Source organism: Podarcis liolepis, assembly GCF_965112155.1.
Source record: "Podarcis liolepis genome assembly, chromosome: 6".
Classification (NCBI taxonomy): Eukaryota; Metazoa; Chordata; class Lepidosauria; order Squamata; family Lacertidae; genus Podarcis; species Podarcis liolepis.
The window spans coordinates 91,749,582-91,764,719 of record NC_139559.1 but is presented as its reverse complement, the minus strand read 5'-3'; the positions used below and the strand labels follow the sequence as shown (position 1 = coordinate 91,764,719).

The following is a 15,138-nucleotide window of genomic DNA, read 5'->3' as shown; positions in this document are numbered from 1 at the left end:
CATATCTCCTGTGGAGGCAAAAGAAGGAGGAGGGCCTGAATCTGTAATTAAACCAGCCTTGCCTTCTGTTTCTCAAAAATATATCTCTGCTACTGGGGGCAGCAAAAAGCTACATCCAGAATAATTGCAAAAGAAAGAACTCAGAATGGATAAGTTGCTTCATGCTGCACCATTCAGTCTGATGTGACTCAGTTCAGAAAAAAATGAAATTGTTGTTGATGACTAAGGAGCAGTAATGACCAAGAGTTGTTAGTAGTTTCTATTGACTCCAGGTGGGATAATAAATGGGACAATGGGCCTAGAGGCCTATATTTTTATGTTTGGTCCCTATTACCCACCTGGTGACCTATTCACTTTGCCCTGCAAACATGATGCCTTGGTGGAGCACAATCTAGGCAGTTAAACCCTTTAAAGTCAGTGGCTTTGGTGACAACACCAAGGAGGCACTTATCTCTCAAAAGGGAGTTGAAAGTACTCTTCTGACCAATTGCAGCCATGCGTTGCCTGTAATTTGCCAGGCCATTCTAGCAAGAATTCCTCATGAAACAGGCAGGCGGCAACCTATTTTTCTTGGAAGAGACCCAAAGGGATCACATGCCAGCACAGTTCTTGTTGAACCTCTGGGCTGATTTCCCCTTTAATTTCCAGTGCAAATGGCTTTCACCATTGAGGTCCCAGGAGATCATGAGACCCTGCTGTGTGCCCACATAGATCTCTGGCCAATGGTAGCTTTTAGATTTTAACATAAGTTCAGGTTGTGTGTCACTGTGGTCTTTTTTTTCTCGCCATGGTTTTTCCAGAACTAACTGTGTTTCCCTACTTGCATCGAGATTCTGAAACACGTTCTAAATCAGGTCATCCAATAGCAGCGCATTGTGCCTCCTTTCACACAATATGCCTGCGCATTGCTCACTTCAGGCCCAGAGATGTTTCTACTAGAAAGTCTGTGTTCGTTCTGGACCTGTAGTGAAGGTTTCGCTGATCACTGTCTTTACTTATTGTGCATTTTAGTATATAAAACTGGTTCGACATTAGTAAAGGAACATATATCAGCCTTTCCCCCAAAATACTTTAGAACAGAAGTTGCCACCAGAATGTCCTCCGGATGTTTGTGGACTACATCACCCATCATCCTTGACATGCTTTGTTGGCTGGGGTTGATGGGATCAAAATTTGGAGAGCACCATGTTGACTGCCCCTGTTTCAGACAGATTCCAGCCAGCCTCAGCTAGAACAGCTATGGTAGCTGGGGCTCATTGCTTTAGTTCCAAACACCAAGTTGGGGGACGCCGCCAACATGGTGTCTTATGGCACCTTCCAGACTTACAAGTTCATTGTGGCAGAAGTTTTTGTGAACTAGAGTCCTTTTCATGTGTTTGGTGAAGTGAGCTGTATGTAGTCCATGAAAGCTTATGCCATAATGATTTTATTTGTCTCTGAGGTACGACACAAGGCTCTTTATTATTTTGCTGCAACAGTCTTTTATGCAGGTAAATTGACTGAAGAAAATTTGTGAGCGCTGCTGTTTGGAATTCTGAAAAAGAACATAACAGCATGCATATAATACAGCTGATACTTAAATAGGTGAGTGTTTTCATCAGAAATATATCCTTCAGCTTCTCTTCTTCTCTTTGCAGGTCCTGAGATATTTTGACTATGTTTTCACTGGCGTCTTCACCTTTGAGATGGTTATCAAGGTAAGAAGCAAGGGAAAGAATCGTGAAATCAATGGAAAGATGGTAGGTTTGATATTGCTACAGTGTGCTTTGCCATCATTCCTTTGTGTGGCAACACATTCCCACCTCCCTGCCCTTTGGACCGCCCAAATTCCAGGAATAAAAAGGCATGTTGTTATGGCTATTGGGTGGTTGCTCGAGAGCGATCAGGCAAGATGCCTCATTGGTCTTTTCAAAAGCTTTATTATTGGTGCTAAAACCTTTAGAATGCAGAACGCCTCTATTCCATGTCTTGCTCACTCACTAGCAGAATCTGATAGTGGGCGGTCCTTAAATCTTCCCCAGCAAACTAGTTTCTTGACCCCCAACCTACGCCTCCCCTCTCTGCGCGAAGCCTACTGTGCAAGGAAGGCTTGGGTAAAGGGGGACCTCTCTCCTCCCTGCTTTGCCCAGGCAAGGTGTCCTGGCACCGCCTTGCATCCTCCGAGCCCTGCAGCTCTTCCCCACTAGAAGACGTGGCTTCCTTCCTCCGCTGAGGAAGTGCTGCTTCCCACGATCTTTGGGGGCTCTCTGTAATCCATCTGCCTTTCCCCCTCTTGCCTCTGAGCCGATGGCAGTTCCCTGACACATGCCTACTAGCGTTTGGGTAAAATCAGACCACAACTACAGATGTAAGAGGTTTGGCATAGGCATTAGGTAGAACCCACCACTTCCAGGCTTCCAGCAGACAGGACTTACATTTGGGGTCAACCAAAAGTGAAGGAGTCCCTGACCTACGTCAAGGAGTAGGTCCCCCAGTGGACTACACCTGGGGAGCAGACAGAAGCATCTCCCCAGGATCTCTTTAATGGGATACCCCTTTTTCAGAGGGGTGGGCAGAGGCTACAACCATTCAAGACTATGCCTACCCAATGCCTAAGCTGCCAAAGTTGTGACAATTGCTATGAGGATGGCAGAGGGCCAGAGCCAATTTGCCAACTGCAAAAATTCCAACCTGTCCCCAAAGGCAATGACCAGCTATGTCAATAGCAAGGTCCAGCAAAGCAACGTGTGTCAGCAAAATAGGGAGGGAGGAAGTGATGTAAAAAATTGGGATTTGGCTTTTGCTGCCCAACTCCCCACGGGGCTCTGAGTCCCCTAAGTCCATGATTGGTCAGAGAAGGATAGATAGAGGCAGGATCCAGTGGAAATCAAGGCAGATACTTATTTTTCTGTTGCAGCAGAGTTCCCTCCCCTCCTTGCAAGGAGGGAGAGACCCTGAACAAAAGTGTGCAGGAACCTTTAAAGGCTTTGGACATTGGCCAACCCCCTTAGCCAAAGACCACCCCAAAGTCATCATACATACATCACAGAAGGAGATGGACTACAGCAGAAATCCTGTCCGCCAGGATACCTGATAATACTCGCTGGTTGCATTACCTGGGCAGCCTGGCCATTCTTTGGTGATGGTTCATACTTTAGTTCCTGAATCCAGGTCATAGGCTCAGCCTATTCATGCACAAATTCATGCCCCTAAGCCCGGATTTGCAAGCAAAAGGATAATGGGAAGGGTTTCCCCATTTGCCTCCCTTACTGCAGAGGAATATTTGAGGTCACTGGGAGAGTCAAAATGGCTTCAGGATTGCTCTCCTATACTATTTCAGACATATGGTTTATATATTTAGAGATGTGTGCATTTATGAATATTTATACTACATTTGAGACCTTAAAATTCTTATAACAGGAGGGAGGAATGCCAAGGAGTGGGCTGGGCCTGACGCCACATTATTAGGGAGACCCAAGAACTTCTGCTGCTGCGTCACTTTTCAAACTATTTGTGCCCACATGCAAACTCTCTCTCTCTCTCTCTCTCTCTCTCTCTCTCTCTCTCCCTCCCTCTCTCTCTCCCCAAGTCTTTTCTTCTAATTATTTGATATGCTGGAGTCCAGTTTATGAAATTCCTCTACAAGCTGGTGGGGGAATGGGGAAGGAAGCAGAAGGGGCAAAACTGATGAGTTTTCTAGTAAAAAGAAACCCCCACACCAAATAAATCCAAGAATAATCTCACTTTCTCTGCACTTGCTGAGTCTGCCAAAATTAGGCACGGCAAGAGAAGCCGTGGGTGTGAGTTGTTGGTGCGATCTCGGTTTACAGCGACAAGTTCTGTGACTTCCTCTTTGTGGGTGATGAGCGTTGGCCTCAGTGGAACAGAATGTGAAATGGTTTCTCGAGTAGAAAGAGAAAATTGAATATGCCACCCCACTCTCTCTCTCTCTTCTCTCTCTCTCTCTCCTTAAAGCAGAACCTTTTGCTCATCTCTGTCATGTTGCAAATGTCACTCCCACAGAGCAGAGCTTCTAAAATTAGGCACCAGATTGGCAGTTGGGAAGCTAAATTGGCATTCTGGTTTTCATAAGCTCCTAGTGGGGCCGAGGCTTATCTAAATCAGGGCCCTGTATTTTGTATGGCATGACGGGACTGAGGAAGGAAACTCAAGGTCCCTCTGTATTGAAAAACTGACCAGCTGATTGCTTAAAGAGAAACTTGCAAGCAAGTCTCCCTTTCCCTTTGCCAATCAGTGAGCCATGCTGCCTCTGAACAGGAGAGATTCCGTTTAGCTATTATGTTTGATAGCTGTTGATAAACGTTCCTCCCATAAATTCATCCAGTCCCTTTTAAAAATAAGGTCACATAAGCTACAGGCTATATCACTAGCTTTCTGAGGGATCGCACACAAACAGTGAGGATTGGGCCTGTTACATCTACCTCCCTGAAGCTCAGCACTGGCAACCCACAGGGATGTGTGCTGAGTCCCTACCTGTACTCGTATACATATGACTGTATTTCATCTGATCCATCTACTGCAGTTACTAAGTTTGCAGATGATACTGCCATAATGGGTCTAATTAGCGGTGGAGATGAATCAGCGTACTGGGGGAGGTTCAAAAAATATCTACATGGTGCCTAGAGAATAACTTGCACCTAAATATTAACAAGACAAAGGGGATGGTGTTGGACTTTCGGAGGAAGAGAGGGGAACTAGCCCCATTGTATATCGGGGGTGGGTTGTGTGTGGAGAGTCTCTTCCTTTAAATTCCTGGGAGTTTACTTTAGTGAAGACCTCGCTTGGAAAAACAATACAACTATCTTCCATTTTACTGATCAGATGCAGAAACTGTGATGTTTACAAAAAAAACATTTAGTTTACAAAAGTGGCACTTTCCCATTCCAATGACTTTATGACTAAGTTGCTTCTACCTTTTCCGCAGATGATAGATCAGGGATTAATCCTGCAAGACGGCTCCTATTTCCGAGATCTCTGGAACATCCTGGACTTCATTGTGGTGGTCGGAGCCCTGATGGCCTTTGCCTTGGCGTAAGTGCCTGCACTTCTAGAGCTTTCCCTGTTAGCGTTCAGACTGTCACCTTTCCAATAGCTCTCGCGCAGTCCAGGGCTGTGCTGCCAGTGAAACTCTGGCTCAGACACTCCCCAGGTTGGTATCTATGCTCTGTCAATCCAGTGAATGCCTTTGCCTCTGTCACCTGCTTGAGATTTATTTGTGAGATGGGGGTGTTTGCAATGATGCAAGGACATTGCAGGAAGGCGGGAGGGGAGGAAATGACAAACAAAAAATGCAATCTGGAAAGTGAAGGGCTGCCCCCGGCTGCCCCCAGATTGTTGTGGTTTCGCCCCTAGAACATGTGCAATAGGAATAAAGAAATGAACAGCTATACATACACAAGCTCGACCCCATGTTCACGCAATCCCATGACTGCAATCATGGAGCAGGAATTCTAACATCCCTCACCCCCTTCCATTCTCTCAGTCATCTATCCATCTATCCAGCCATCCCCTACCCAACCCAACTCATGAGTCAGCTTGGCATTCACCCTACAACACAAGAAAGCTATCCCTTCTAAGAATGCCCTATTGACATATATATTGCACTTTCAAATTTGGAAATATATTCCTTTGATTCAATATCAACATGTTTATGATTTTGGCTTCATTGGCCAAGCAGGTAAGACTTCGTCCTGAAAACCCTACAAGTACTTTTTTTATTTATTCAGCCAGTTCTTTTTCTTGGGGCACATGTACACGGCAAATTTAAAACTACACGTTACATAGAATCGTAGAGTCAGAAGCGACCACGGGGGTCTTCTAGTCCCCTGTAATCCTTTTGCCCAGCGTGGGGCTCAAACCCACAGCCCTGAGATTAAGTGTCTCGCTTTCCACCAACTGAGCTAAGGAAGAACCCCGAAGGAACGGAGCTTTCTGAGAGCTCTGAGTCCTGCGTTAGGATCCCTACCAGCCTCTCTAGAAACATAGCACTTTGGATAACTTGGTTGAAAACAAACTAGTTTGGGTCTGTAGTGAGGACACATATCTTCATTCCACTGTATATGTGACAAAACACTAGGGTCTTCGGTTGCTTTGTGTCAGGGAACTGCCATCAGAGGGAAGAGGAGAGGGAAGACGCTCCAGTGATGCAGGGGAGGGAACTAGCAAGGAGAGAGAGAGAGCTTCCACAGGGGAAGGAAATCCAGGGGACACCAGGGAGAAAGGGGAAGCTGAGAGTACAGCGGAGGGGAGGCTCAGAGACTCTTCCAGTGAAATCAGCAGAGAGAGCACAGGACCTCCACTTGGCATGCCCACGCTGCGCAGAAGGCTTCCACGCAGAGAATCTAGGAGGAGACTTGGAGTCAAGCAACTTTTATGTTGGAGGAAATTTAGGTCCCGCCCACTGGCGGATTCTGCCAGTGACTAAGACAGTCGTGTTTCAAGGGCTATCAAACCAGGGAAAGTTTTAGCTATACGACTAGCTTGGAGCAGTTTGCAGTTTACGCACAAGCAACCCCAATTGCCATTACACTTTGGTTTGGTTTGTAAAGAATAGCCATTTCAGGAAAGGGCAATTTGGAGCATAGCAGCAGTGCTGAAGCCCTTAGCCCACATTCTCCTTCTCCAAATTCTCCTCCTCGCCCCACAGTCCCTTTTCTGTCCATTATGAGCAATGCTATGTTTGGTCCATGCTGCCAGTGCCTGCAGTCTGAACCACTGGTTGATCAGGGCACTTACTACTGGGCTTCCTTGTATTCAGGTTGCATCAGCTTGCCCAAAATCATCCTCCATCTGGAAACATACAAAGCGCCATTGCATATCTATCCCTTAGGGCTCATGATTAGTGTTTTGTGTTTTTACTAATTAGCTGCCAGGCAGCTGCTCTGAAGATCAGGGAGCTGCAGCCAGACAGCCACCCCTTATGAGTCTAACTGTATGATACATGTGTTTGCAAGTGTATGTTTGATGTGTTCACTCTTCACATTTTTAGGTGTGCTCTTAATTCTAGGGGGGAAAGTAATGTTGGCAAATGGAATCAAGGCAAGGGAGGAAAAGGGAGGGTTCTGGGATGGCAGAAGGAGTGGAATGTCAGGATAGCAAGGCTGGGAGATGGGATTTTTCCTCTTCTCAGATGCAAATCTTCTTCCAACAGTCTCCTCCTTGTTCCTTTGCTCTCTGGCGATGGCCCATTTCCTGATCTTTTCTGTTTTCTTTCCATCTGTCTATCGATCTGGCTTTTGACTGTACATCCTGGCCCTTACAGGAATGCTTTGGGGTAATTATACTTTTTGTTTCTCTTTGGGGGAATACGGCGTGAGGGAAACATGACTTGAATGGAAGAACCTGGTTTGCTTATGTCTGTTATGTTGCTATCCATTCACATGGACTTGTTTTTCATTTGAGAAAAGTGCTTTGTTCAGTCTGGGCTATCAGAAAGTGCTTAGTAACTGCCCTTCAGACTCATTCAGAGAACTCATTCTAGGGCAGTGTTTCCCAACCGGTGTTCCGCGGCACACTAGTGTGCCGCGAGACGTTGCCTGGTGTGCCGTGGGAGGGAGGCGGGCGAGTCGGGCGGCGGGGCGGCGGCGGCGAGGAGAGGCCGCCCAGCGCGGGGCTCTCGCCGTCTGCCTGCCTGGCTGCCTGCGTGGCGCTGACGTCACGGGGCTGTAACGTGCCCCACATAGGCACACGCGGGGCGGTGAGCGAGCTCCCTCCCACATCCCATCGCCGCTCGCTTCGGCCGGCCTACTGGGCTGTCGCAGGCAGAAGGCCTGCGCATGCGCGAGGTTTTCGTGCCTTCGGGATTCCCTTCACGCCTTCCTCCTCCCGGGTCCTTGAGAGCGCGGGAAGCGGCAGCGCGAGACCGGCGTTGAGCCTGGTAGGTATTGCGCTTGCCAAGGCAGTCATTTGGGAAATGGAAACTTGCAAAGCAAGCAACCAGTTCAATCTGAAGTACGTGTATGCTTAATATCCTGTATCTGAAACCTGTTCTGCCCCCTCCCCCACACTTGGTGCCATTTTCATCTACACATGCAGCAGAGTAAGTTGACCCAGAATAGTACCAATTCAGATGGCAGATGGGAGAATGACAGTGCTGAATGCTTTCCCATGTAGAACAGTCCCTGCAAATAAAAACCTAGCATATTTGGAAGAGGGATGCTAGCCTAACCATTACCTTCTATGCTGTTACTATTTTTTTTTTTATTATTTTTTACATAAGTAAAAAGTGACCTTTCCCCATCTGGCATGGTGGTGTGCCTCGAGATTTTTTCCATGAAACAAGTGTGCCTTTGCCCAAAAAAGGTTGGGAAACACTGTTCTAGGGCAGGCTCTGATTCCGATTCATGCTTTCTGGGGACCACCTCGCTCTAAAGCGTGGTGATGCTGCAGCAAGAGGAGGAGGAGGAGACACCAGGACAGGTGCTTTGCTTGCTTTACAGCGAGGGAGAAGGAGGGGTGGATGGGAGCCATGGCTCTGGCTGCGGAGGCATCCCTCAGCTAGCGACTGCAGTGGCAGCCAAAGGATCCCTCTGTCATCCAGTGCATTCGCTCCATAAGATGCTCAGACATTTCCCCTTACTTTTTAGGAGGAAGAAAGTGCGTCTTATGGAGCGAAAAATACGGTACATAAAAACATAACAAAATACTTTTTTTAAAAAAAAGCCTTCCCTATACAGGATTTCCTTCAGGGGGCTCGGGGGTCGCATAACTCAATGCCCTCCAACATTTCTCCAATGGAAATAGGGGCATCCTAAGGAAAAGTGGGACATTTTGGGATGCAATCAGAAACCGAGATGGCTTCTTTAAATCAAGGAACCTCCCTGGAAAATAGGGAGACTTGGAGGGCCTGATACAGAGAGATCCAATATTGGTCCTGTCGTGTAGCACAAGGGTGGGGAAGCTTTGGCCCTGCAGATGGTGCTAAATGACACTGCTCCCCATCCCTGGCCATTAGATTAGACCCTGCTTGCTTGTGAGCCACAGGTTCCCCGCCTTTGCTATAGCATTTGGTTAGGCCTTCATTATGTGTCTGCTTTAGGCCACAGAGTTTGGGTACTGTTAATGGACAGCAAATTGCCAGTTGTTTTATGCGTTGCTTTCAAATTATTGGTTTGTTGCAGTGGGTGAGACGGCAATTGGATTTAACACCACAGCCAGTCATTCCCGCTCTATTTCCGTACACAGAAACCAGCACACGTCCAAAACAAATGGAAGGCAATTATTTTCTCTTTTATCTCGCTCCTTTTTGTGAACGGAACGGAGGCGACTGGAAGTTGTAAGCCAGAGTAACTCTGTGAGCTGAAACTCAGGGGAGGAGACCTCCCTGTCCCCAGCAGTTTTGAACTCTGCAAAATCTAGAGCAAAGATTACTCCTTTCTCTTCTTCCCACTCTTCCCGATACCTGAGCTGGGATTTGAGCTTGTAGCTCATCTTCCGATGTTGTTTAAAAGCCGCCATTAAGAAGACAGAACGTTTTTGTTCTCCGTTGCTATAAAGAATAGAGATGAAATTGCAGGGAGGCCCTTTTTAGGTTAAATATTCAGAGAAACATTGTGAGTCAAGCTAGACAATAAGGCAATTTTTCCACAAAAGCTGCACTGGAAATTCACTGGAAATTCGTAATAGTTGCTTCTCATTTTATAATTTAAAGACACAGGAGCACTCCTGAAAAGCTGTTTCCATATCTGAATATGCTTTTGTTTGTCTTTCATTCTATGCATGCGACTGAAGTTTCCTGGCTTATTGCCCAGAGGTGTTGCCTGTTTCTTTAGAAAGCTCACAATGACAGCAGCTCCTGCTGCCTCAATGTCCGTCTTTCCCTTATGATTGCTGCAGCCAGAAGAACTAGTCTGTTAAAACAGGTGTTTAGGGCTACCCCCTTGTTTCATCCCACAACAGGCAGCAGAGACAGTGGATGAAGGGATCCTTGAAAAACTGGATTGTCCTGGAGCTTATAAAGAGACAAGCGCTATCATTGGCTCCCAGTACGTTTCCGAGCACAATTCAAAGTGTTGGTGCTGACCTTTAAAGCCCTAAACGGCCTCTGCCCAGTATACCTGAAGGAGCGTCTCCACCTCCATCGTTCTGCCCGGACACTGAGGTCCAGCTCCAAGGGCCTTCTGGCGGTTGCCTCGCTGCGAGAAGTGAGGTTACAGGGAACCAGGCAGAGGGCCTTCTCGGCAGTAGCGCCTGCCCTGTGGAACGTCCTCCCATCAGATGTCAACTATTTTACTTTGAAAAGACAACTGAAGGCAGCCCTGTTTAGGGAGGTTTTTAATGTCTGATGCTGTATTGTTTTTAATATTTGCTTGGAAGCTGCCCAGAGTGGCTGGGAAACCCAGCCAGATGGGCAGGGTATAAATAATAAAGTATTCTTAAAAAGGTAAAGGGACCCCTGACCATTAGGTCCAGTCGTGGCCGACTCTGGGGTTGCGGCGCTCATCTTGCTTTATTGGCCGAGGAAGCCGGCGTACAGCTTCCGGGTCATGTGGCCAGCATGACTAAGCCGCTTCTGGCGAACCAGAGCAACGCACGGAAACGCTGTTTACCTTCCTGCCAGAGCGGTACCTATTTATCTACTTGCACTTTGACGTGCTTTCAAACTGCTAGGTTGGCAGGAGCTGGGACCGAGCAACGGGAGCTCACCCCGTCGCAGGGATTCGAACCACTGACCTTCTGATCGGCAAGTCCTAGGCTCTGTGGTTTAACCCACAGTGCCACCCGTGTCCCATAAATTTATTATTGTCCCATTATTGCCTCATTATTATTATTATTAGGGATTAATTACAATATCAGCAAAACCCACTGGCACTTAAAAGTTGTGTGCCTTTAAATCCAAAGGGACTTTTCCGGAGAGCAGGGCAGATTTGCAGGAGTCCTCATGCATTTTCGCATGGGGCAGGGAATAGTTTGCCCCACCTGTCTTAGGCATCTTGCCAAAGAATGGTTCACCTCTTTTTATCTGCTCTGTGTTCAGCATTGAGTGGATGCCTACTGCTTTGATTGGTTTTATTCAATTGTGCTTCTGTAGTATTTTCCTTTTGCATCAGTATTATGTTCACCGCTTTGGGTACCTCTGGGCCAAAAAGCAGTATATAAATAAACCATAATATAAAACATATCCAGGTCACAGTGTGATCTGGAGAGGAGGCTAAGCAGAAATTTGCATTTTCCTCTGAGACCAATCAATATAGCAGGCTCTCCAATCGAAGCTGCAACCAACTTCAATCAAGAGACGTTATAAGCCAGGCTAAAAATATCGCTGGGGCTGTCTCGCTGTATTATGTAACTACCCCAGTTTAAGGTTGAGGTGTGGATAGCTCATATACATAGTGGTTGTGCATTGTATTTCAAAGGACGTAGAGATCTTCCAGTACAGTGGTACCTCAGGTTAAGAACTTAATTCGTTCCGGAGGTCCGTTCTTAACCTGAAACTATTCTTAACCTGAAGCCCCATTTTAGCAAATGGGGCCTCCTGCTGCTGCCGCCGAGCGATTTCTGTTCTCATCCTGAAGCAAAGTTTTTAACCCGAGGTACTATTTCTGTTTTGTTTTGTTTTTACTCTTTTTATTAAATTTCACTTAAATGACAAAAAGAAAAAACAAAACTACAGTTACAGAAAAAGGAAAAGAAAAAAATATTCATATACAGCATATAAATAACATCCATTTCTGTTACGGTTTCTTGTCTTATTCCTTGAGTCTCTATATCTTTACCCATTTAAATCTTTTCTCTACACACCAATTGACCTCCTTCCCACCTGATTTCGGGCTTCTTGATCAAAAATTCTTTCTTTTTTCTGCAGCCAAAAATTATTATAGTTTACGCATCATAAGATTTATGTCAGACCGGCAGTAGTTTCTAAGTTTCTATAGTTTCCTTTAATATATGCCATAAATTTATTCCAATCACAAATAAACTTTGTATTTTTTTGGTTTCTAATTTTTTGGGTCGTTTTGGCCAATTCAACATATTCAAATAATTTTGTTTGCCAATCTCTGACCGAGGTACTATTTCTGGGTTAGCCAAGTCTGTAACCTGAAGCGTCTGTAACCCGAGGTACCACTGTAGATCCCAATCTACCTTCTCCCCACCCCTGTGTAAAAGAATTCCCTAATGATTGTGCCTAGAGAAGAAAGTCTTTGGCCAACAAATCTTTTTACAGAAAAATTAGTTCTGGAAGAAGGCAGGGAAGGAGGATTAGGACCTGGCTGTCATCCAGAAAGCAAGTTTTGAGTAAGGTAAAGGTTTTGTTTTTGTTTTGTTTTTTTACTACTGGACAGGTGGTGAAACAGAAAAGTGCCCCACAGATGTGTAGGGAGGCCTGTTCTGTTTAGGGAGGTGAGAATTGCCGTGATGAATGCTGGAAAGGATGCCAAATGTGAATGTGGAGGAAGAAAACTGGGGAAAAGTTACAGATGAACCTTGCAAGCCGAGGTCACTTGAGCAGTAAAAGCAGCGGGTGACACCAGGCACTGATAAGTGTAATGCACAATGGGGGGAAAATAGCATTAATTATAATTCTAATTATACATTGTACAGTGCTAGATCTGAAACTAGCTGTTACCACTCAGGAATGCAATCTTAAAAGTACACTGAAAACGCCGGGAGAGCGTATTGCTGCAGTTTAATGTTAATAATCTCTCGATAAAAGCCAGTTCCCTCCTGGCATGGCGCTGATTCCAGGGTAAAGTGCCATTCTGACGGGGCCCTGCCCACGGGGTCGGGATCATTTTAAGCATTCTTCTGCCTAGGGAGGAGCAGCTTGTAGAGAAGCAGCCCCCGAGTGGCTGGTTAGGGTATCTGGAGGGAAGCACTTGGACAAAAGACCCTGGTAAATAATAATACGAAAATGGCGACACATGCATAGGCAGTATGGTTATTGGCTTCCCACTGTGCTTGCCCAATATGAGCATTTTTATACCTATTCTTAGGTGATCCTTAATTGATTAAGGCTGCAATCCTGCCCCTACTTAGCTGCTAGCAAACCCCACTGAATCAGCGCCGAATTTACATATAAGCTCAACAAGCTATAGCTTAGGGCCCCACCCCCCAATATACTTCTTCTTAATTGTATTTCACTTCAACAATTACCGTATTTTTTGCTCTATAAGACTCACTTTTTCCCTCCTAAAAAGTAAGAGGAAATGTGTGCGCGCCTTATGGAGCGAATGCAGGCTGCGCAGCTATTCCAGAAGCCAGAACAGCAAAAGGGATTGCTGCTTTCACTGCGCAGCGATCCCTCTTGCTGTTCTGGCTTCTGAGATTCAGAATATTTTTTTTCTTGTTTTCCTCCTCCAAAAACTAGGTGTGTCTTGTGGTCTGGTGCGTCTTATGGAGCGAAAAATACGGTGCTTTGATAAAATACATATTTCTTTATGTGCAAATGGCTTTAGATACCTATTAGGTCCATAAATTACCATATAGCATATATTCAACATAAAAAAGCGACAAAGAACAGCTGGACATATAAAGGGCCCCATGACCCTTCAGTAGCTTAGGGCCTCATCAAACCTAAATCCGGCCCTGCACTGAATAGCTATTATTATTATTATTATTATTATTATTACTGATTAAAATTTGTATGTCGCCCTTCATCTGAAGATCGGCGGGCAGTTCACAGCATAAAAACACAAAACAAGATCACAAAATACATAGTAAAACAAAAGAAAAACCAATAACCCATCTCCCACAAACTCGTTCAAAGGGCAATGGGATGTTTAGGTGGCTAAAGGCCTGGATACAGATAGGATTGTACTGCAAATTACCTCCTTGAGGCCCGTCTTACCCATTGAGGCTAGTGGCGCGGGACGCCAGGGCATCAAGTTCTGAAGGGCAGCAGGTGAGAGTTCGGGGATCACTGAATGAGCGCGCTGAGTGCGCCAGGGTGCGTGCAATGCTCCCGCTGAACGTTGGCTCAGTATTTTCCCTTTTAGCCTGCAGGCGCCGAATTCTGCAGGGCGCCAGAAGGCTAAAAGGGAAAAAAACTGAGCCGACGCTTTGCGGGAGCGGCGCACAGACCCTCGCTCACTCGGCGCAGGCCCGCTCGCTCGGTGTGCTGCCTGCCGTGGCCACTGTGGCACGAAGTGACAAGCTGAGCCCGGAGGCACTGCATCCAGCCTCCGCCTCTTCCCCACTGGAGAAGCTGCCCTCCAGCCGCTGCCTGCCTCCTCCTGCCCTTAAAAAAGGTCAACTATGGGAAAGAGGGGGCGCCGGAGGGAACTTTGCACCACGGCGCCGGATATGCTTAAGATAGCCCTGCCTGCCTTTTCACCCAATTGGTCAAATGCATTTAAATATATATAGCCCTAAGAATCACCGTGCATGCCTTTTTCAAGATACTGTGGGAAGTATTTTTCGCTCCATAAGATCCACCTGACCATAAGACGCACCTAGTTTTTAAAGGAGGAAAGGGGGAAAGCCCCATTTTGGAGGGGATCAGCTCAGTTGTGAAGCTTCTTTTGCAAAGGGGAAAAGGCCCTTTTTTTGAGGATCAGCTGAAAGTTGTTGAGCTTACTTTGCAAACGGAAAAAAATCCTGTTTTTATGGGGTTCAACTCACAGTTCTGCAGCTTCTTTAGGAAAGGAAAGGGAGCCGTTTCTACAGTTTCCAGACAGATAATCTAATCATGCAGTCACATGTTGCTGGGGAAACAAACAGCCTCCATCTGCAGAACATTCAACAGTGGAGGCCTGGGCAAGGGGCCGGAAAGGGAGCCAGCGATCGACCACACATTCGCTCCATAAGATGCACAGACATTGCCCCTTACTTTTTAGGAGGAAAAAAGTGTGTCTTATGGAGCGAAAAATACGGTATGTGTGGGCATGCCCAAGGGAGCTTTGGGCGAGAGCTTCTGCAGTGGGCGTCCTCCATCCCACCTGGTGAGCCACCTTTGAAACAGAGCAGCCTTCCCAAGGTGCCTTGTGGCATCATACAGAAGAAGCCTTCTGCTTACAAAAGAAAAGCTCTGAGTGATGTGTGGCAAGAGGTCAGGTGTTTTCCTATCAGTTCTATACATCTTCCTTCAAGAGAATTTGAAGTTCTAATTCTTCTTCTTTTTAAACTCCTCAGTAATGCTGAGTTTTCTTTCAAGATCTTGATTTCTTTTTTTAAAAAAGAATCTACAGTATTTAATGCATA

General features: G+C 46.2%; 1 protein-coding gene across 1 annotated transcript in view; it reads left to right on the top strand.

Moving 5' to 3' along the window:
* Nucleotides 1–15,138, top strand: part of CACNA1E (calcium voltage-gated channel subunit alpha1 E) — a 479,552-nt gene that overhangs the window by 385,803 nt on the left and 78,611 nt on the right. The window contains exons 25-27 of the mRNA XM_083509855.1: nucleotides 1,638–1,697; nucleotides 4,925–5,031; nucleotides 7,262–7,273. Coding sequence (XP_083365981.1) covers nucleotides 1,638–1,697; nucleotides 4,925–5,031; nucleotides 7,262–7,273 — 179 coding nt within the window. The remainder of the gene's footprint in view (nucleotides 1–1,637; nucleotides 1,698–4,924; nucleotides 5,032–7,261; nucleotides 7,274–15,138) is intronic.